Genomic DNA, 23,772 nt, shown 5'->3' with positions numbered 1-23,772 from the left:
CTCACTTGCAACTTGGAAATGAAAATATCCCAATTTTTTGCCTCATCGTTGGATGGAACCAGCCTTGCAGGATAGAGATTGCTTGTTCCCACCAGCTGACAATGAAATGAATACTCTGCAGGGGCAGAGATGCCAGAAACACTAAAGTTAGCTAACTTTTCTCCATCTTGTACAATCTCAACTAAATCTAAAGTGGACCATCTTCTAGCCGAGACTTCATAGAACTTGTTGGTCATTAAAAACCTAGGAACACAAGAGAGGACGAAAAAAAAAAGTCAACAGGTTAGAAGGAAAAAAAATTAATATACATTTGATAAAGTAACAGATAAAGGCTCACCATTGCTGGCTGCAAACATCATGGCTGATGATGACATGGCCTCCCATGTCATTGAGATTGTTTCAAGGGAAGAGGTTCTGTGAATGTGTTTACTACTTAGAGTTTCACCTCACAAGCACAGCTTTCTGTAATGGTGGCAGACAAGAAGCAAATGCAGTTTCATTCTTCAAGGGCTTCTGCCAGTGCTGTATTTCATCAGTTACCAACAGTTTATAATAAATGGAGGCGAAGCTGAGAAATTGTCAGTAAGACTGCAGTGGCTCTGAATAAACATTTTATGGGATTTTTGGAAAATTGCTTTTCTTATAGGTAGAGGCATGATAAGCATTCTAATTTACCATTGCAATTCTTTCTTGGCTCAAATGCCTAAATGGCAATTTCCTTTGCAAAGGTCTGAATTTGGCATAGAAGACAGAGCTTTCTCTCACTGGTGGGTCAGGAGGAATTGCCAGCTATAGTTTCACAATTTGAAGTAGGCTAGGCACAAAAAATTATTTTATAATTTTGAAAGCATCTGTGTATGTGTAGTATTGCAGCAGTTTATAATCATGGAATTTATGTTACTACCAATGCAGTCTGAACAGCTCCCAACAGACATAAGTGAGAACATCCAGACATCCAGAAGTACATTCTGATCCTTTATAGATCATGTGCTACTCTTTACCAGTTTTTATACAGTTACTTTCAGGCATTCAAGCTATTTCATAAGGAAATTAAAAGACTTTTCCCCATAGTGTACATTGTTTGATGCTTTAACCCTACTTGGGCTATGCATGTGTATCTCTAAATAGTTTGCTGATTTTTTATTTTGATTATTGGTAACCACAAAATATTTAGAAGAGAAATATATTTATCAATAAATAATACTTGATACAAAATTAAATATTCTAATGTGTCTATCCATGATGGGTGACACTGTATGATCACTTTAAAATTTGAAGTAATAACTTAGATGCAATTATGATTGGTTAGAAAAAAAAGTATAATCATCTTAAATGAGGCTATTACAATATAAACTATTTTATGTTCTCTAGGGTATATGTACATAGAGAAAATATTCTCTCTGTAGAATATTGCTTGTTTGTTCAAATTAGTTACTTTCAATATTGTGTCATCCACGCAGCATAGAATCTAACCACAAATGATGCTTTAAAAAAATGTTTATTAATAATCAGTGGCTTTTGATTCAGGCAAGTTCAGAAACCTCAAGGGTTTCAAATGCTCAGAAGGAATTCCAGAACACAGTGTCATTGAAGTGAAAAAAGGATGTTTGCTCTTGTGGCATGCTTTATGTTTTAAGCCTGAACAGTTCTACCCAAAAAACATTGAGCTGCAAGCATCAGTGAAAAAAAAAAAAAAAAAAAAAAAAAAAAGAATTCCATCCAGTCCAAATTTACAAATATAGATAGAAAATATTCTATTCTTATACAGTTACAAAACTAAAACCTTGATATTATTGCTAGAAGAAAGGAACCTTTTCTGATGTACAGTACAATCTGAACAGAATTTCCATGGTGCCCCAGTAGCAATGCTATCAGCACTAGCTGAAAGCCAGTTATAAACACTGAGAAGATTACTTAAATGTTTATGACAACCACAGAGGCTGGGTGTGGTCTGTGCTTTTGCTGATAAGATGAGAAAAATGGTAAAGAAGGAAACTCCTTTTAAACTGACCATATGAACAAAAAGTTTTGTAAGGCCATGTATGTGAATACAGTCTAAAATGACTTTGAAGGGAATGCTGTCTCTTTGTGTTACACCAAAGACTAAAATACTGTGATACCTGCAGACTTATGAGAATTGCCATTCTAATTGGTTAACTAGTTGATCACAGTTAACTTAGTAATGAAGGCTGTTATTCTTAGCATTTTTCCAAACAACTAACAGTGAATAGCCTCCAGCAAGCACACACTTAACTGATAACAGATGTAAATATAGTTCATTAAACTACAAGAAAAAAAGGCATTCAAACAACAAAAATCTATTGAATTACTTAATTTAGTTCAACATTTTCTCAAATGAGTAGATAGCAAATAGAGCACATTATAGCAAATTAATCATACAGAGCAGAGAGAGAACAAAGGTTTTAACTGCAGAACTGAAAGTACCTTGGCTTCTTAAGGAAATGTTACATTCATGTTAAACATTAGAGACAATTATGTACATTAGAGACATTATGTACTTTATGTATGGTGGCACAAAAAATTCCTGGTCATGGGCCAGGCTCCCTTTGTGCCAGATAACCATATGAACTCTGAATGCCACCACCACTGATTGTGTCTCCTGTGGCTAATCATTACAAGCAGAGGTATTTCTGAAGCGGAAGATAGCTAGAATTACTGTTTCAAATATTCAAAGAGAAACACAACTGTTAAGCAAAAGACTTTAAAACATGTCTTTTGGGTCAGCTCTGCTCTCTTCTATACATTGAGCAGCAATAACAGTCAAGTATGTATCAATGTAAGTTTGGAACACTAATGTTGTGCACTCCCATTCACTTTGACACTTTTTCCCAGAGAAAATGACAGACAAGTGCTTGAACAGTTGGATCCGTTTATGAGAGAACTGAGATGGTGCTCCTTCCAGCAAAGGACTACTGCCCAGTGCTCCCACTCCTGCTGCAGCTGTAGCTTACTTTCCTAACACTATCACAACTCCACAACCACTCCCTTACAGCTCAGCTCCCAGAGCAAGTGCAGGAGGATGAGTGAGGCTGTAGCTGCTGCTGGAGAGAGTGAGAGGGAGGTGCCAGCTGTGCGTGTGCAGGATGGAGCAGCACTTGCAGCTGTCAGTGGGAGGTGGGATGTGACCAGCTGCTCTGTACGTGGGCATGGACTGGTGTTGGTAAAGGGGGCAGCCTCTGGATCCTGCTCAGCTCATGCTGCTGAAGTTAGAACCTATTTTATTGAAGAATAAACTGAGCTACTTGAACATGGTCCTCTCTGGAGTCACTTTCAAGATATGCTATCCTTTACAGAGGCAAGAAGTACAGTCATGGCTCTCAGCCCTGTTCCTTCCACCTCTCTGCCAAGCTTGTGTCCTGTTTGTTAAGGCAGACCATTATCTTAGCAAGCTGTAATCTTGAAAAAGAAATCAAATCAAGATTAACCAGGGGGCAAAACAGAGGTTGCAACATATCTCTATAGATTTTAGAAGCTCTGACGAGACATGCTGAGATACACAAGGTGAATACAGTGTTAGCAAATCATGAAAAAAGTCAATGGCTTGCTCTGGTTTTGTTCCATGTGTCTTATTATTTGCATTACATAGCATGCACTGCTGTATTATGGTGGCTAACAGAGGCCTAAAATGACACCATTGTCCCATCAAGTGACTATCCAACAGAAAACTAAAAATAATCAAGTAAGTCTTTAGAACCATTGTTAATTTATAAAGGCTCTGAGGTGTTATGGGTTGATACCAGCCAGCAGCCAAGGACACATTTAACTGTTTGCTCACTCCGCATGTTCAACAGGACAGGAGGGAGGACAGAAAGAGTAAAAATGAGGAAACTTGTGGGTCAAGATGAAGACAGCTTAATAAGTTAAGGGGAGAGGGGAAAAAAGCCATACAGAGGCAGTCAGTCTCTATCTCCCACATACAGGCCAAGGCATAGTGGAGGTCCAAGAAACAGTTGCCCTGGAAGCTGCTCCCTGCATTCTTCCTCTATTCCATTTTATATTTCTAAGCACCTGTGTCATAAATAAAAATTGATCAATTTAGGCATATTTGTGTTTATTTGTCCTGAAGGTCTATTAAAAACCTGGATCACACATGGCCCAATGGAATAAATCAAATTCTCCTGCAAAACACAGCCAGCCTATGCTAGTCTTATTTGCTTGGCATGAAAACATCCAGGACCCTACCTGAGCTCTCTTTTCAAGTCCTCACCTATTGTGGAGCCTGAGTTTCTTATTCCAGCTTCAAGGGCTGTTTATGCATTTTGTATTTAGCTATAATGTGTTCAAGCAGAGACACAGGTCAAGAGAGACTTTGTGAATATTTCTGCCTCTACTACAACAGGCTCAAAGGATATAATTTTTTTTCCTGAAAAAGAAAGAAAACATGAACCATTCACCTTTTGTACTGGCATTTTCGTTTAAATTACAGTTTTTCTGCAGAGTTGCTTCAAATTTCTTCTCTCCAGATGCAACTCAGATTCATGACCACACTAATTTTTTCATCCATTAATTAATTAAATGTATAACTTTTTAACAAACAGATTACTAAAAATAACTCTAAATAATCTTCACTAAATCCATGTGTGCACTAACATCACATCTGATCTTCTGCCAGCTGCAGAAAACAAAATCTAAGATAAATGTTTCAACTGAAAAAGGATTTTGTTTCTATAGTACTGTCTCAAGGTTTGCAATTTGCCATTGTACAGTTAAGTGAAGCCTGTTGACTACTAAAGGAAATAACACCTTTAAGATCTAGCTGTGAACTAGTTTTGAAGCAGAGTGTCATGCTCCATAGGATGCTTTGTGATTTGTACTATTTTTTTTTGGAACTGTAATTTTACTAAAAAAGATTATATTATGCTGAGGATAGCCATATTCAGGACAAATGTAGGAAACAACCACATTCATTCATACAGAAAGAGATTACAGCAGACCAGCTAAGACTTGTGCTAGGGTGTGCAAAGATGAAGAATGAGAATCAGAGCAGTGTTTTGGAGGGCTTGTTTCTATCAGAGTAGGATAGGAGCAAAGAGCAGTCAGAAGAGCATCAGGGCAGCACCAGAGAAAGTGATATTTTGGGACTTGTAGTAAAAATTAAAATACAACTTGGGTAGAGTCTTGGTTTGAGATCAGTATCTTTTAAATGGGATCCAAGGAAAATATTTTCTTAATTCCCCAAGGTGTTTAGGGAAATAGGTGTCTCTTTGATAATTTATATTACTGAGACCAAGGCATCACCAAGGACAAGTCCCAGGGATCCTATAAACAGCTAACTTCAATAGTCAAAAAAGTAAAAATACTGTACTAACAGCAATCTCATCTGTACAGTATGTTCTCTTACAGGACTCTAGCTGGTTGAGGGAGAAGGGAGGTGTATGTCTGGTTTTTTTCCACTTGTCATGATCTCTGATACTGACTACAAGTGTCTCTATGCACTCTGGATACCACTCCAAACACATCACTGACTCACCTCAAGTTCTTCTGGGATCCTTTTACCTTAACACAGCATGTCTTTCTGTCTCAGTGTAAACAAAGGTATTTATTCATTTGAGCATCTGGACAGGCTGGATTGATGTGCCAGAGCCAATGGTATGAGGTTCACCCAAGTCCTGCACTTGGGTCATAACAACCCCAGGCAGCACCACAGGCTGGGGACAGAGTGGCTGCAAAGATGCCTGGTGGAAAAGGACCTGGGGTGCTGGCCAACAGCAGCTGAACATGAGCCTGCCTGTGCCCAGGTGGCCAGGAAGGCTGATGCCATCCTGGCCAGTGTCAGCAATGGTGTGGCCAGCAGGAGCAGGGCAGGGATTGTCCCCCTGCACTCAGCACCGGTGAGGCCACACCTTGAATCTGGTGCTCAGTTCTGTGCCACTCAAAAACACAAGGACATTGAGGTACCAGAGCATGTCCAGGGAAGGGCAGCAAAGTTGTTGAAGAGGCTGGAGCACAAGTCCTGTGGCACAAGGAGTGGCTGAGGGAACTGGAGGTGAGGAAGCTCAGGGGGGATCTTATCCCTCTCTACAACAACGTGACAGGAGGTTTTAGTGAGGTGGGTTTAGTTTCCTCTTCCAAGTAAGAAGAAAGAACAGGAGGAAATGGACTCAAATTGCACTGGGGAGGTTTAAGTTGGCTATTAGGAGAAATTTATTTAGTTAAAGGGTTGCCAGGCCTTGGAAGAGGTTTCCCAGGCAAGTGGCTGGATCTCCATCCTTGAAGATATTTAGAAGATGTTGTACTCAGGACATGGTTAAATGGTAGACTTGGCAGTTCTGGGTTAAAGACTGGATTCAATGATCACAGAGATATTTTTCTTTTGATTTTTCCTTTGATTTTTCTTCCCAGGTCTTCCAATTCCCTAGCTTTTCTTCCCTCTTGCCATAGTAGGAGAAATATGGTCTTGTCACCATGCATGGAGCAGCAAAGACTTTAAAACTTTTTGCACCCCTCATTAACCACAAGCAAGCCCTAGCAGAGGGCACTGACAATCCACATTAGGACTCAATACAGCCCTGGCCATGCAGGTAGACTTCAACCCCTCAAAGTTTTGACAAATCACAGTTAGATTTACCTGAGAGGACTGTGGAACAACCCTATAAGTAAAACAGGAAGCTGCATATACCAGTAGCTTACAGTATGGATATTTGCCTACAATATTTTTTCAGAACTTTACCTGAGAATAATAATATATCTCCTGTGTAAAGACTGTATTGTTTTCCTGCTTCGTGACTCCTCAGAAGAGAAAGCAAATAATAAATTAAAAAATATTTTCATTTAACTTCTCCCCTATTTTTGTTCTTAGTTCATTAACAGGCATTGTAAACCACAAAAGATCTATATAAAATAAATCATAAGTTACCTTATCTCTAGGCTGCTGATTCCATTCACTGGTTTTGTGTATTTTAATGACAGTCTAAGAATAAGAAACAGATTTTTAATGTTAGAGTAGTCAGCTTTAATTAGATCATTGTGACATTTCAATTTGAGCGATATATTGTAAATCAGTAGGCAATTACAAAAGTCATATAGCAAAGGTTCAGTACATAAAAAAAATGACTAAATATTTCTAGGGTTTTATTCACCCAAGAGCAGATGCCTTCAAAGTAAAGGAAAACAGAGATCATGTTTCATTAATGTACTTCTAGCTGAGTTACTACCTCGTAACTGGCAATACTCCCCTTCAAAGGAATGAAATTATGGTCTCATTAATGCCAGTGGAGATTTTTGTGATTGTGAGATCAGGCACAGGGAAACCTGTCTGGACCAAATACAAACCAACAAGGAAGCGGGGAACATAAGAAGAAATAATCATGAAAATAACAGGCCTCATCTGAACAGTTTTTGCGGTCTTAATTTCTTTCTTCTAAGAATACATTTTTTTAAAGTTTTATGCTTTAGAAGAAGACAATGGAAATAGCACAGATTTTACATGATATTTCTGAAATTTTTCAGAATTACATGTATTATGATATGAAATTTCTTATGCTACTCACGTTGTGTTGCTGTCTGAGCACTCAGAGGCAGAAATATCCACATTCTGTGTTAAAAATGTTGCATTTGTCAAATCTACTAAAATGGAACTGTTGGCTTTGAGGCTGAAATTACTAGCATAAAAAAGGATGCATGTATCATTTCCAGTGGTTACATTCAGAGGAGGATATGATAAACTTTCATCTTCCTCAGTAGCCATTAATTGTCGCCTTACTTCTGCCACCACATCAGTTCTTCTGGAAATCTGGAATAACAACACATTAACAATTCATCCCATTGTAAGAATCATTTCAGTAGAAAACAGACCTTCACCATTCTGTACCATGAGCACCTGTTCTTCTCAAACCCTCAATCAACCTCAACAGTTGTTACTGTCTGTTTAACTGCTGGAGTGGAGGCTAATGAGGCTCCCAAGGCAAGGTGTCCACATGTGAAAATAAGCACCACTGATACTTGGCAAATGAATGTAAAACAATGTTGGTTGTGTTGCCTTAAGATAGTAGAATTCATTTGTGCTAACAGGTAGAAGAATTTTTTTTCCCAGAAGAAAATACTGACCCTTAAGTAACAGTAACAGTTTTTGCTGTCTTCATTTTAACAAGCAAGACAGCAGTCTACTTAGCTACAGCAAGCTTATTTTTAGACTCTTCTGATGGCTTCTGGAAAAAGAAGACTTTCACTCATTTGGCTGATGTAGTGAACATCAGCCTACAAGAGACACATCTGCTTTTAGGACATTTCCAAGAATTTAGGATATCTGCATTAATATTTTGGATATTTCCAGGAATTCCACTTGGTAGGCAATGCTTTTAAAAAAATGTGCCCAGAGCATCCTTGGTAAAGCAGTTCCACAGATATCAACAGTTAAAGCAACCTTACCTTACCACACAACAAATTTATTCTGTTCTTATCTTATTCCTCACTTCTTACCCTGTTCGTATCTGGAATATTCCACCTACTTTTGTGTCCCATGTCAGCTTTACCACTTTGTATGCTACAAGTGGCCTTTACCCTTGTATAACTTTAAGGCACAAGAAATGAAAGGCATCACAAAGGTTACAAGGATTATCAGAACTGTAATTATGTGGAGCTATTGCCTGCAACTACTTTTCATGGTTTTAAAGACAGTCAAGGATCATTTTCCTTGACTGAGACTCTAAAAAACAGAGACTATAATATCACTTTATCACCTGTCTGTGGAGAGGAGCCCCAGAAGATTTTGTCACCTGAACGGCTGCTCTGTAAACCATTGGCCATCTGTTATTTACAGCTTGTCTTTGCAGGTACCTCATTCTATCAATTAACCAGAATGGGCTGCATCAAAACCCTTTGAGTAAATGCTCCAGTGAAGAATGCAGTCTTCCCCTCCCATACATGCATACTTTATGAATTTCTTTTTAATTCAGAGTAGGGCCTTTTCAAATAGATCAGAACAAGCATTATTTTAAATGAATACCATGTTCTTTAAAAGAAGAGGGTACAACAAAAGAAAATATTCAACTTTTGATATAAAACTTTAAATCTTTCCTTAGACTTTCCTGAAATGTAATCATTTTGTTTCAAACTGAGAGGACAAGCTGAAGTCTAAATTATATCCTGTCTAACTATTGACTTTATTTTGTGGGGCCCATGTATCATCTAAAGAGGGCTTTAAAAACCACCTGCTAAGAGCTGAAAACAACGCTACATTGGATACTGTGACTGGGATAACTTTGGGGATTAGGTCGAAGTACCTTAAAATAAAAAGAAAGCTATTAAAATATAATCATAAGACTACAGCTTTATTTCTATTGTTCTCTGAGCAGTACTTTGCCATGAGGCTCTTACATACAGATTCCCTGTCTCTCTCAGAAAGCATGTGAACCAAAAGAGTGTAAACCTGGAAAGAAGGGCTTTCAGAGACAAAGAAATCCACTCGTTTGATAGGAATAGGCAGATCCATCAGGTCAATGCACGGCTCCAAGGTTGGTGTCAGTGGAAAAATTTTGTTTGCTGACCATGGGATAATCTACTCAACATGTGGTCCAGTGACACCTGACAGGATGCAACAGCCCAGAGGGGAAGAAGAGCTCTAGCCCAGGAGCCACTGGAGCTCGATGACAAAGCCTTAAATGAGCTTGGAAGGGGGAAAGGAACAAAACCAGGCTGTCCAGTGATAAGCAATGAGATGCTGTGCCAAAACTTGGGGAAATGAGCATTAACAGGATCCCTCAATCTTCTTCCAACTCAGATATTCTGTGATTCTGTGAATTAAGCATTCTTGAAATCAGAGAGAGATACTTAAAAAGTTAGTCTTCAGGATGGAAGAAGGATCTCTGAAACAGCCCAGCCTGGGACCCACTGGAGACCTGAGGGCAGCAGTTGCTCCTTCCAGGTAACTCCAGTGGGAAGCTGAGAGCTTCCACACTATGTCCCTGTTTCTCTGTTTAAGGAACATTTTATTTTTCTTTTGTTGCTGCACAAACATGAGTTTACTGAATCAAAATCATTCTCTGATGTCATATATTTCATGCTAAACTATAAATTACAAGACACTTCCTTGACAAATGGATTATATTGACACTGAATTACTGTAAATCAAATTAGATTATTTAGGAACAATACCTCGTGGAAGTGTTGCCAGTCATTACACCATATTTAATTCTGTCGTTCAGTGTGCTCTTCTCCTTCAGCTAATCTGAACTGAGGGATGTGTGAATCACTGTCTTATTCTCTGAATTTATCAGTGGCATTTTGGATCTCAGTCATGCAGTGAACAACAGCAAGACCTGATTAAATAATGTACAGGAAACCAAGAACTTACATTTTCCTAGACCACAATGGAATGTTGTAATTACTAACTGAACCTGCAATAGAGGTAGTTTGAACAAACTTCTTCCCTTTGATCTGATTTTCAAGTCTCCTAATTCAGAATCATTTCTCTTGAAAACAAGAAAGGAAGCAGATCTGGGAACATTTTGATACACCAACATAGAAACCTTTTTCAAAGCAAACAGACCTTACATCCAAAATTACTTGTTTTGTTGTTGTTGCCACAATTTTGTTGGCTCTTCCAACACAGAGTGGCTAGAGACAAGAAGAAAGATTTGGGGCCATTTTATACATTTGAAATTATAGCTGAAAGCAAATATAAATCAAACAGTTGTAAACACATAAGAAAACCATAGAAAATACTGTAAAAATGAAACTTTCATTTGCTGAAATGATGAATGGCAATGAACAACAGAAACAGATTACATTTTACACTGGCTACAACATGGGATTTTTGAATATCAGTTCAATAGAGTATTGTTTCTTCTGTTTCAATAATTTGTTTTTTGACTTCTTATTGCTGTGTTAAAGTGTGCACATCAAGAATAAGAAACTGTCCTGCTCCTTTTCATTTCTAACAACATAGATTTATGACCACATCCTCTCTGTGGGATTGCTGCTCTTATTGGAAAGGTATTTCTGTACTTTCAAGGAGGGAGGTGAGTGGTCAGAAGGGTCCATTCCCTTTCTCTTTTTAGGCTGTATCTTAGTTTAGTCCATACATCCATACTACTTTGTGCGCTACAGTGTGTTCTCTGTATATACCTGACTTAGATGGCAAATAGCAATTTTTCCAAGGTAAGTCATAACCTGATTAAGCCAGTTGTTAATATTGCAAAACTACATAAGGATCCTAGCTTCTACTTAAAAAAAAAAAAAAAAAAGTGCAGTATTAGAACCAGATATTGAAGAAAAGAAAATATTTAGGGAATGCATGTAAAGACAAGTTCAAAATACATTGTAAAAATGAGGACAAAGTATTTTTTTAGATCACATATGATGCCCTAAATAATGAAGTGAAAGGTCCAAGGAAGGGAGGGCAGGTGCTGCAACTGCTACAATAACACCACAAAGACAAATACCTTTTATCTGAACTGGATTTGGTAGATGGAACTGTATCTACATATCATGTACCAACTCTAGCTATTTTCAAAGGATAGTGAAATAACTGTATGCTTACATTTTCTCAATTTGCTTTAACAGGGACCATCAAAATCTTTTTTTTTTTTTGCAAGATGTTTTTTAAGAGAATGACACTAGGAGGTTGCCATGGGCTCAGTGGAGGGGTACTGCAAAATGGCAGACCATGCTTCTTTCTGGGGTTTGGCTGTGGCATATCAGAAGCCACTCAGCATTCACATCCTAGCCAAGTATCAGCACATTTCAAATGCTTTTTCTGAAATTATCTTTTCAATATTCCTTCCCACACAAACAGATCAGTTTTCCTCCATGCTTTCTATTTGACAAGGCCTCATGGTTTCACTATGGATAGCATCAGCACCACTTCTGCTAATACACAATTTTCCTGAAGGATAGTGTATCACGAATCTGTGATGCAGGCAATCTCACTGCTAAAGGTCAACAATTTCAAAGGCAAGCATTAGAATTTGGTATAACTGTAAAAATGTTCTTTATGGTGTCAAGTTTACAAAATCACACATGCAGCAAACAGAAATGTATTTGATTGGACTGTATTCTTTCACCTGTCAGTGGAAGACTGTAGTATAACAGTGTTTTAAGCTGTCAAAATCTAGAACATTAAGCAGTTACCAATCATCTCTATTTCTAAAAGTTTTAACTGTTTACATTTTTATGATTTCTAACATTTTGGGACTTTGTTTTTTAATTCCCCTCTAGACTGACTTGTGGCTGCCTCAGACCTGGAAGTGTTCAAGGCCAGGGTAGATGGGGCTTAGAGCAACCCGGTCTGCTTGAAGGCATCTCTGCTCATGGCATGGGGGTTGGAGCTGGATGATCTTTAGGATCCCTTCCAACCCTATTTTATGTATTTGTACTACAACTGTAAGCGTAAGCAAGAGATCAGAATAAATTTTAATAGCATATTGATATTTTTCCCAGAAGAGTCCTTGACCTCTATTTCCCATCTCTATATTACTCTGATGAAGCAGGTAAAAAAGAATGCACAGAGATGTGCATTCATTTATTAACAGTGATTACAATCATTGTAGTGTCTTGCATATATGACCAACCTTACTGTCTCACATTAGTATCTTATGGCTTCCCTCTTGAACCATGCACACTTCTAGCAGCAAGACAAATGGCTGTGGCACTCAGTTTGTACCTGGTGTGCTGCATCACTCAGAGGTTTTCACAAAAACAAGGCTGGGACATGAACGTTAAAGTCAAAATGCATGTCTTACAGTGAGAGATAATGATCTCACTGTAAAACATAATGTTCTCTTTTATAATTGATAGAACTGCTGTGACTTGTGGAGATTACCCAAGTCATGAGCAAGCACTTCAAGACCTTCTGTTAGAAGAAACAACAAAACTACAGTATTTACTATGCTGCTCATTTCAGTGGCCAAATCCATCATGCATAAACATGATCTGCAGGATCAGCTCACATACTCATAGCTAGATCTGCTTCTTCACAGGCCTGTCCTGTAGCAGCACTGGGATGGATAAAAGATCTCTTGGCTGTCATTTACAGAGAATGGAGCTACTGTGTGCCACTGACACTGTGCAGAGACAAGAGTTAGCAGGGACCATGCGAGCAACAGAGCAGAGCAAGGTGTTGTGATGCAGCACTTGTGAAAACTTCAATACAATTCCACTGAAAGGCTTTAAAATCAGACAAGGTACGGTACATACAAGAACATCTGTAAATGCAGTCCCCATTTTCTGAAGAAATGTATATTTCCTGTTATTTTCTTGATACAATTTTCAACGGATTTTTATACCAAACATTTTCATCTACCCTAAGAAAGAGCAGTAATTTTCTAAAAAAAAAATATCCTGATTTTAGAAAGTAAAACAGAACATATATAAGCTGGACTAGCAGCTGGAAGGAGCTACTATACTTAATTCACCACCTTAAATTTCAGTTACGACAAATAACCCAAACACAATTACTTCAATGAAAACAATGTATTGGTCATCTTCAAAAGTGTTAGAATTTACTTACCCCATTTTAGTAAATCAGATTTTGCAAGCAATATACAAAAGAGAGAAAAAATATATTAAGAACTTGCCTGTAAAACAAAATTAATCCTGAAAGAAATCTACCAGATGTATCATTCAAGAACTATTTGCTGATGCCAATGTCCCCAGGCTGAGCATTAGATTTTGGGCCCTGTTTCAGGCAATTCTGCCATAGAGATAAAAGAAGTTACAGATTTTGCATAATTTTTAGACTGCTAGGGGAATACCCACTTCCACCTGGTTGCTTTCCCCCCTTTCTTATGTCCATATGTAAAATTCAAGTTGCTATGGGAGATGTGAAAAAGGATGGAGGAGTGTCTGCTGCAATAAAATGGAGCAGATATGCAGTGAGAGTTGGACAGAGGTTACACAGGGGTCTGATGGGTTACTTAATTGAAAAATGCAGACAGGAGCCAAAGTGTGTGACTCACAGTGCTGGGAGACTTGCCAGCACTGTTTGTCCCAGATGTAGGCTAGTCACAGGGAAATTAAAAATCTGAAGACCCTTAAAATTTTCCCTTTCTCTATTTAATATTTAGATCCTGCAGAACTTTGGAGGACTAATTTGCAAAACTGGCCAGTAAAACTAGCAAATTGGATCATTTTACAGGGAAGTTAAAACAAGCATTTTTTCACAGAAAATCTATTAAAAGGTTTTCAATTTCTGCTCTGCTTTCTTGCACTTAATATGCATATAATTTTCCTGACAGTAGGATATGGAAGCTAGAAGGTGTGTGTGTATATATATATATATATATATATATATATATATATATATGAAATCCACATCAGAAAGTCTAGACATCTAGACAAAGCTAATCTTGGAAATAATATCCCTGGTTTTTTTAAAGCTTCTTCCAAGAGGAAGAGCCTTCCTCTTCCAAGTTTTTCTCAAAACAGACATGTTTTCACCAAAACCTAGTTAAATCTTCCAGTTAACACACCTCAGCCAATGTCATCGACCATAATTCCATAATTTCCTTTATCTCCCAGTCTCTAGACCATCAAATAAACCAAAATGAGACCAAAGCATGCAATCTTTCACAGCAGTTAGATGGAGCTACCACCCCTGTGTCTGCTAGTTATGGATCCTTGTCAGGATGCTTTGATATGAAACTCTGGAAAATAGAAATTTATAAGGTGAGGCTTAAGAAAAGAAACACCAATTTCCTTCCACCATTCTTGTGGGATTGCTTTAGCAGCTTGATGCCTGTTGCTGTTCTTACACCACATTCAGGATTCAATGCCAGGTAATGGCAAGCCTGCCTCGGGATTCGGTTCAACCACAGTCAATTACTCCTGCTGGAAGTTCAGATCCTGAGAACTAAGGATCAGGAGCAAGGAATATTTTTAGGTCCATAAGGAAATAATGTATTGGGGAGAAGGAAGGAGTTTTTAACAGCAATAAAGCACAGCAGAATCCAACATTGACCTTCCAATAGTTTTGCTCAACATAAGGCAAGAAACACTCTGTTCTGTTGCAGAATTTTCCAAGTGATTTGGCTGATTCCAAGTGATTTGGCTGAAAGTCCCAGAAGAAGAGAAATCTAGCTGTTAAAATAACTGAGGTTTCATTTTCATACTGTAGTGCACTAAAAAGTAGAATGTGCTTTTTCTGATTCAATAAATATCAATCTAGGAAATCACTCAATCATTTAGTCTAAATGAAAAATCAAATCACAGAATAATAGTTGCAGTGTTTCAATAAAATTGCAAACATTGAAGTTTTCATAAAACAGAAAAGACAGAACAAGAACAAAATATGCTGTGTAATATCAAATTTGATGTCAGGCATCACTTTTATGTACAGCTTTCAAAGTAATTCTTCCATCAAGAAATTAAAAAATATGCCTGTGACATTTTGTCAGGAAAGGGACTAGTTTCTTGCCTTTTTTCTGGTCTACCAGTGACACTAAGGACATATGTAATGCAGCAACTCAATACCAGAGAGTCCCGTGCGAGGCTGGAGGGAGCTGCAGGCACGCATGGTCAGAACAGAGCTGTGATACTGGTGGCATCCCAGAAGAAACAGTGACTTGTCAACCTCATTCAGGGCAAATTTGCCTCTTCTCTTCCAGCATCCCCAGTAAATAGTCCAGGGGGACACTGGCAAGTCCCAGAGCTCTCCCGACATTGCCTCTAGCTCTGCTGTACTTTTAATGCTGCTAGCACAGGTGACTGTACAGGGGTCTGACCACACAGGACTATTTCCTAAAGGATATTTGCGCCACAGCTTTCTTTAATCAGTCTATTTTCTAATTAGCTTTCTAAAAAGAAAGATACAATGTTTTAGTAGACTGAAATCGGTTTCAATTTAATTAAAGTTGTCATCTAGCAGGAATGGGTAATGCAGTCCTCAGAAAGAAATAAGCTCTGTGTTTCAATACCAAAACACTGCATTAACATTCTGTTAACCTTTTATTGACACCCTGGCTATTTCTTAGCTGTGTATGCTTAGTGCTGTAATGTACAAACTTTGAAAGAGAATTGCATGCAATTCCAGGTTCGAGATTTTTATGGAAAAGCCTTTAGGATTTAATAAAAGTAACTTTTAGAGAGAACATTTCAACACCCATCCCTAAATGAAAGATATATTCCTCTTCTAAAATCATAAAAATATTTGAAAATTCTGTTAAGAAATTATTATTCTTTATCCTAACTTCCGGGGCATGCACACTACACTTAGGAGTTTAAATGGCTGCAGAGTTTGGCATTTGGACACAGTGATGTTAGAGGCCTTTTCCAACCTTAATGATTCTATGGTTTTGTATACACAGTGACTATGTATGAATAATGTTGTCCCCTCTTTATTTTTCCAAATGGCAGGAAATCATTAGTTGATGGCTTTGAACAGTCTAATACTTCAGGGAATCACATTCAGGGTAAGAGTTCAAAATTAGAGAAAAACACAGCTGCTATATGCACAAATATAGCAGATCTAGAACTTCACAACAAAATGTCTTCCTACCACAAAACACTGACTTCCAAAATCAAAACTTTCTGTGGCATTACATATAGATTTTTTTTCAGAAATTTTTATAAAGTGAAAAGAAAGCCAGAATATGAAATTTCCCTTGAAACTAAAATTAAACAATCCCGGTTTCTTTTAACTAGTCCTAACTGTATTACAGACTGGATGCATTAAAACTTATGGCTTTGTTATTCTGCCATCAGATCTCACATTTCCCAGAATATGTGATCTGCATTTTACTGATTAAGAGCAAATTTTTATGTCCTGTGTTAGTAAAGTGTGTCTTTGTTCCTCTAACAGCTATTTCCCCAGCACGGACAACAGAGGCTGCAGTACAAAACAAATGATACAGGATACAAATGTTTTTTTCAGTGCACAGGGCATCCCTATGATTGCACCAGGTTTTTCTCTTACAAGCTTTAGTTTAATTTCCTGTGGAGGGAAGGAAGACAAGAAACACTGCAGGTAGATATTTAGGGTAAGGCTTGCTCTGATCACATGCAGAGACCACCCAACCATACAGCCACACATCTCTCAGCTCCTGGCTCTTCAGCCCCAGGTATCTCATGGTGGAGATTCACATAAATGGTCATCCCCGGGTAGACGTAATTGTTTTCCACTTCTAACCCCGTGCTTCCCTAAAATAGGAATGTTTATCTCCCTGTAAAAAAGATCATTCCAACAAGCTTTGGTGTCAGAAGAAAGCATTGAAGACACAAGTCTCCATGCTCACCAGTAGCAATGAATGGGGAAAGGATTCAGAGCTCCCAGAAGCAATTTGCAGATGCTTAATCACAAGGATCTTGAGAATCCAGCCCATTTCACTGTACTGAAAGTAGGAAGTCTGCACCAAGCTTGAGCTGCCACCTACCCAATTTTCAGCTGACGCAGTCACTTCTCCTCAAGGATTTCCTGGTTGCCAGCAGAACAATGATTTACATGCAGTAGGCTTTATGATGTGGCAATTATTTTCATTTTCAGAAGTGGCAGTTCTACAACAACCTAATAGGCGAGCATGAGGAGGAAAGTCCGTGAGCTTCTTATAGTGGAGCTTTGCTTATTCTGTTGGCTGCCTCTTCTGGCTCTTGGCCTTTAGTTAAATAAGTTACATATTACTTTTCACACTCTTGTTCCAGAGAAATGCTATGTCAACATCCCAAGCTTCCCCTGCCAAGACATGAGACCAGCTAAACTGTGCGAGGGCAAAGGTCCACCTAGCTCACAGCCAGAGCTCCTGATAGTAACTGGCAGCTGAAATAAGGAAAGGGTAAATACAAACAATACTTGTCCTAGGATGCCCTCTTTGAGTTCTGTAATCTTTAGGTTAGAAACCTTCAGGGCTGAAGACTGCATTCAAATGAACACATGTAAATAGGACCTTTTTTCCACTCATCCTTCCTTTCTTCCATTAGTTTATGTAATCACTGAAATCTATGTGCTTTTGTCATCCAAAAACCATTCACTTTTTTTCTTTAAAGGGCTTTGATGTCCCTGAATTCCATGTTACTGAGTGGCGATTGTCATGAATATTTTCCAGAGACAAGTGATATTTCCTGTTCAGTCTGTTCACATAATTGGTGGTTTTATTTATTATTTCCCTCTTAAATTGCCCTCACTTTCCCTAGCTGAAATATTTTAATCTTGCAGTTTTACTGTATCCTTTGGAGATGGGGTGGCCAGAACCACATGCACTATTCCACTGGCAGACTTGTACTCAGTAAGGGCTTAGTGAACTGACGCTGCTCTGCCCTCCTCCTTTCCAACATTCTGCTTGCTATTCATCCTACTGCTGACTGCTGGGATGTTCCAAGAGATCTACCCACGTTTGTACTGCAATTCCTCTTCTGAGCAGTCGCTCACTACAGTGTAATATGCATATTTAAGGTTTTCCTACATGTTACTTTTCTTCAGACTGGATTGTATCTGTCTTTTCATCACTCAGTAATGCAGTGCTGTGAGTGGTTTCTCCAACCTGTCAGTACATCAGCAAACTCTGGCACCTTTGAATTTCAGCCCCCTTTCCATACTAATCACTCTGCTGAACAGCACAGGCATCAACACCAATCCCCACAGAGTTCCATTGGCAAATACTCCCCACTGAGAACATGAATCCTTTATTTTTATCCTATGTTTCCTACCTTTAAAGATTTTACTTCTCTAATCTCTAAGGATTTTACTTTTTTACCCTTTTTACTTTAGCAACACAGTCACTTCTACTTGCACATCCTATGCCTCTTAGAGAACACTGAAACCACATAGTATTTTCTTCATGGATCCACATATTTATGACTACAGTTTCAACCATTTTGTCAGTATGGAAGGTAGGTTTCCTGGAAGTATTTTTCCAGACATATGGAGCCTCTTTTCAAGTGCCATGTTGCACTTGAGATGAAGGCTAAACTATTTTTTAGTTTTTATATACTTTATAAAAATTGTAATTCAAAAATTGCAAATTAGAAATCATGGTGACAGTTTGGCAGTTTCTTATTTTAGTTTAAACTTAGGTGAATAATATATGACCTTGATGATATGACACAATTCATTTATTCTGAAATCTCTTCTATTGCTAACGGAGTAGCAGCAAAATGTTTTGAGGCTCAATGACTATTGAAAAAGTGTCTGAAGTGAGAACTTTATGTTTTACCACAGCAATGATCAACACAAAGGCCATTTGGCTCTGCATTTTTACTCATTTTTCTGCACTCCTCTGTTTTATTAGATCCAGTACTCTCTGAAAGAATTTCTAATGTGTTTTTATGAATAGTTTTTGGGTCTTGTGCACATTATTCCTCTGAATCTCTTTAGGTCTGCCATATGATTCTGCACTAAATTTGCAAGAATTTATATTTCTTTTAATTTTCTGTATCTTACATAACTATGCTTTTTGAAGTGTGACTATTACTTTTAATATCCTCACGTCTTTCACTTTGTTAATTATGACAGGTTGGGATGTTTCCATGTAGGGAGGAGGGTGAGGGGAAAAATTCTTTTTTGATGTATAATTTGACCTTTTAATATGTTGTGTTGAAGCAGTTTGTATTCCAAAATAAGCAGTGTCAATCAACATAATTAGTGGAGATTATTGGGCAATTTATCAAATCACCGATAGAGAGATTATTTTAATCCTTATGTTAAAGACATATCTTGGATATTGCATTCAGCCTCAGTTCAAAGGCTGTTCTTAGAATAGGTCTCCAGGATTCTCAGAATATTTGTCTTTGTCTCCTGTAATCCAAAATTACTTTAAGATAAAACATCAGTCATTTACAGCTCTATTCTGTCACTCCAATACTTTTTTTACCTAGGCATTCTCCTTCCAGAAAGTGTTTAGTATGCCTACCAACATGTCATATAAATATGCTTGTTTACAGTTACACATTCCATTTCTTCTATCCTATTTTACCCTTATACCTTAATTTCATTCTGCATTATTATGTTTATGACTTCTGCTTATATATGCCTGTACCTTTCAGAATATTCATTGCAATTTTTATGCCTGCATTTTACCAATTTATGGTAAATTTTAGTCCTAAGACACAATTTATCCTACCTGTGTCCTTCTCCACCATACCTCCTCCACACTAGTTTTCTTGGTCCTTTGTTTTAAAAGCAAAATAAATACAACTTTCTGATTTGATCTTCTGATGGAAGATCTCTACAGGTTTCATCTATGCCTTAAAAACTTAGCATCTGAAAATAACAAAACTGTTCTGATCAGATAAAAATAATAGCTTAGTTCCACGCTGTCCTTCATTTAGCAGTAAAGTGCATAAACACACACACACACACACACACACACACACATATATATATATATATATATAAAAATAGAACATAAAATGTAAGCTAAAGTTGTAAAAATGTTTAAAGTAAGTGAATCAACTCACTCTGGTGCAAAGTCTACAGTTAAGGGTAAAACACTAGTTATTTCTCTGAATTCCCCACTAACACATCAAACGAATCATACAGAATTGCTAACAAGAATCTCTCACATTTTCATCACTCAATTTTGAAACTAATTTGGCTAAATGTTTGTTCATCTAGAGTGACAACTAACTGGCTTCAACCTGCCTCAAGCAGTTCTTTTGTAGGTATTTAAAAATACTCTACCGCTGTCAAAAAAAAATTCTCAAAACTGAGTTTGCTAGAAAATAATCAAATGTACACTCTTCATGTACAAGTTAATGTTTTGTTATAATGGCATTCATTAAGTGGGGAGAGGAGAGGATAAGGAATTCCTTTTTTCTTCTTTTAGGTTGGAAACACCAATACTTTATTATACTGTGCCAAACTACAGTTGCTCCTTCAAACATAAAAATAGAAGACTAAATGGGTATTCAAAGACATGTGAGGATATTTAATCTACACCCCAGCTCCTGAAATGGCATTATAACATTTTTCTAATGTTTATTCATGGGAGAGCTCATGTTATGTAATGTTTGAGCATATTAAATGGTCAAAAGCATTCCATCAGCCAGAAGCTGTGAAGTCAGTGGGGTGGCTGTTGCATTTAGTCTCCTCAGAGTGGTAAACTGAATAGTCAACAAAACAGGGGGAGCTGGATGGAAGTGGAAGATGCAGCAGAGAAAAATATGATGCATTTTAAAACGTGTTAGATGGAAGGCAGAAACAAAGAAAACATAACCACAAGCACTTGTCAAAGCAGATGAAAACTTTTCATACTCCTTTCAGCTGCGGTGCACCACAATAGCACATGAAGATCTCTGCAAGAGACACTTTTTAAGTGTCAAAACTAATCACTTGTGTGACAGATTCCAGTGTTACTTCTGACTGTAAAAAGTTTCTGTAACTCTTGCTTGGCTCTGAGTGGTATCAAGGACTCAACACACAGAAACACCAACTAGAGCAGACAGCTTGTAGAACGGAGTCCAAAGCTGATGGTAACTGGAGCTCTCTGAAAAGGTGGAGGCAGTGCAGAAAATTTAAACAGCATTTCACAAGGCATCTGTAAAAAGTGGAGTCAACAAAATGAGTATCAGCTGGAATGCAGCCATAAATCTCCTTTTAGCAGTGTGTGGTCCCTCAGCATTCAATCTCACTGAGAAAAGATACCAACTATAAAACTGTCTTGCAGTTTCAGAAGAAAACTAGTAAAATGTTACAGGGACATCTATGAGTTTCAGAAGGATTGGGGAACTTGATAAGATTTATGATTTGAAGCATATCTGTCTTTAAATCATTGCATCCTTTTTAACTTCTCCAATTACAACACCAAGGTAAGATTATGCATTACAACCACAAGCCAAAAAGCTAACCAGAAGAAAGCAGAATAGAGAGGTGACCATGATCAAACTCCTCAAGAACACAGAAATTCATTTATGCATGAGAACTCCTGATGAAAGAGTAGAACAAGGACTGCAGAGGGATTTGGTTCTCATTAAGAAAAGTAAGCTATCGAATGATTTTCAAAGGGAAGGAAAGTCTTGGCCATACACTCCTCATATCTTGAGATAAGTTTCTGGTTTTTAATGGAAAAAAATATTAGAAATATTGCGTGAGAGTTGTCTGACTATATGTACATGTCAAGATTTAACCTAAGCATGATGACTACCTTAAGATGAGTTTCATCTCATCCTACAGCCATCTCCTACAAAACAGTCAGAAGGATCATAACCTAAAAACCCTTGATTGTAAAGAGAACTCTGGTTGATGACTTCAGATATAGACATATAGACCTCACTTGCCCAGAATTAGGTGATACAAATCACTCAGCCAGAGAGATCCCAACTCAGCCAGGCCTACAAGGCAAAGCATTTCAAAACATGAGCTACAAGACCCAGCAGTTGCCTTTTTGGAGGAAGGGAGCTCCTTTAGGAGATGGTGGGAGGAATCATCAACTGGTTAGTGAAACCAGTTCAAATAGGTTGCCAAGTGGTGTCTCTTAATTCTGTCTTTGAGCTTCAAATCATACAATCATAGAATGCCTTGAATTAAAAGGCACATTAAAGGTCATCTAGGTCCAAGCCCCTTGCAGGGATACCTTCCCTAGAGCAGGCTGCTGAGGGTCTCATCCAGCCTGGCCTTGAACACTTCCAGGGATGGGGCACTGGCCTGTTTCAGGGCTTCATCATCCTCACAGTAAAGAATTTCTTCCTAATATCGAATGTAAACCTACTCTCTTTCAGTTTAAAACCATTCTCCTTTCTCCTATAACTACACACTCTTGTAAGAAATCCTCTCTCCAGCTTTCCTGTCGGTTCCCTTCAGGTACTGGAATGCCAGCAATTAGTTCACCCTGAAGCTTTCTCTTCCCCAGGCTGAACAATCCTGATTCCCTTAGCCTTTCCTCATAGAAGAGGTGCTCCAGCCCTCCAATCATGCTGAAACTGGAATAGAACCAGTGGGAGCAAATCTCCATCCTGCACTGGGGTAATGAACTGGTAATTATAACAGCCTAAAGGCATCTGTGTCTGCACTGACTAAAGTAAATAGGTCTTGCTCATCAAATCAGAAGACGCTCAGTCACAGGTGAGTTCTGCTCACTCATTCACTTTCTGTGAAGCCAATACCAGTCTGGAACCTTTTCTAATATATGCATGTCTCACATCTATTTTTTTCTGCTTGAGGCAATGGAAGAACAAACAAATATGACATAGTGATGTTATTAAGCCATAAACAGCCCAAGAGCAAGGAGGCAGACCTTTCAGAAAATAAGCATCCCAAACCCATCATTTTTTGGGAGTTTTATCATATAAATTGAATTTACCTAACTAGAAGGAGATTACCTTTTTTTTTTTTTTTTTAAAGTGTAATACCTAAAGCTAATTTCCTTCATAACTGAGAATAAGGCCACTAGTCAATGCAAATTCTTCCATAGTGAATGATAGCTATACATTTTACATAATGCATTTGAAAATCACTCTCCACGTGATTAAAGCCTTTTACTTCTTATATATATTGATCTTGGCTATCACTGGGGAGTGATCCTGTAACTTCTAGATCATGCAATATAGTCTTTATAGTCTAAGCAAAGGGAGTTAGTATTTTCATTTACAGTTATCAAACAGTTCATACCTTCTGCAGTTCAAGCACAGCCAAAGATATGCAATACATACCATGGAGAGGTTATATGCAAATACACAGAGTTATGAACCCTCAAAAGTACATTCTGCTTTGGCTTTTCTAGCTCTGCACAGAAGCTGATAACCTTGAATGCACTGAAATAACTTAAAGTTACTGTGAGGGGCCAAAAAATGCTTCAAATGGTTTTATAAAGTATTACATTTATATAATTGAGAAAAGTTTAAATTACTTTAAATTGTTTATTTTAAAAATGTAGAACATCTTAAAATACA

General features: G+C 37.9%; 1 protein-coding gene across 1 annotated transcript in view; it reads right to left on the bottom strand.

Annotated features, from left to right (window-relative positions):
- Window positions 1-23,772, bottom strand: part of ATP6AP1 (ATPase H+ transporting accessory protein 1) — a gene marked incomplete at its 5' end in the record, with an annotated part of 50,691 nt that overhangs the window by 5,421 nt on the left and 21,498 nt on the right. Inside the window, 3 exons of the mRNA XM_041405519.1 lie at window positions 6-243; window positions 6,878-6,931; window positions 7,512-7,753. Of these exons, the coding sequence (XP_041261453.1) occupies window positions 6-243; window positions 6,878-6,931; window positions 7,512-7,753 (534 nt within the window). The remainder of the gene's footprint in view (window positions 1-5; window positions 244-6,877; window positions 6,932-7,511; window positions 7,754-23,772) is intronic.

This window comes from Onychostruthus taczanowskii, unplaced genomic scaffold, assembly GCF_017590055.1.
Source record: "Onychostruthus taczanowskii isolate IOZ18803 unplaced genomic scaffold, ASM1759005v1 scaffold23, whole genome shotgun sequence".
In the NCBI taxonomy this organism is placed as follows: Eukaryota; Metazoa; Chordata; class Aves; order Passeriformes; family Passeridae; genus Onychostruthus; species Onychostruthus taczanowskii.
This window is presented reverse-complemented; position numbering and strand designations above follow the sequence as displayed.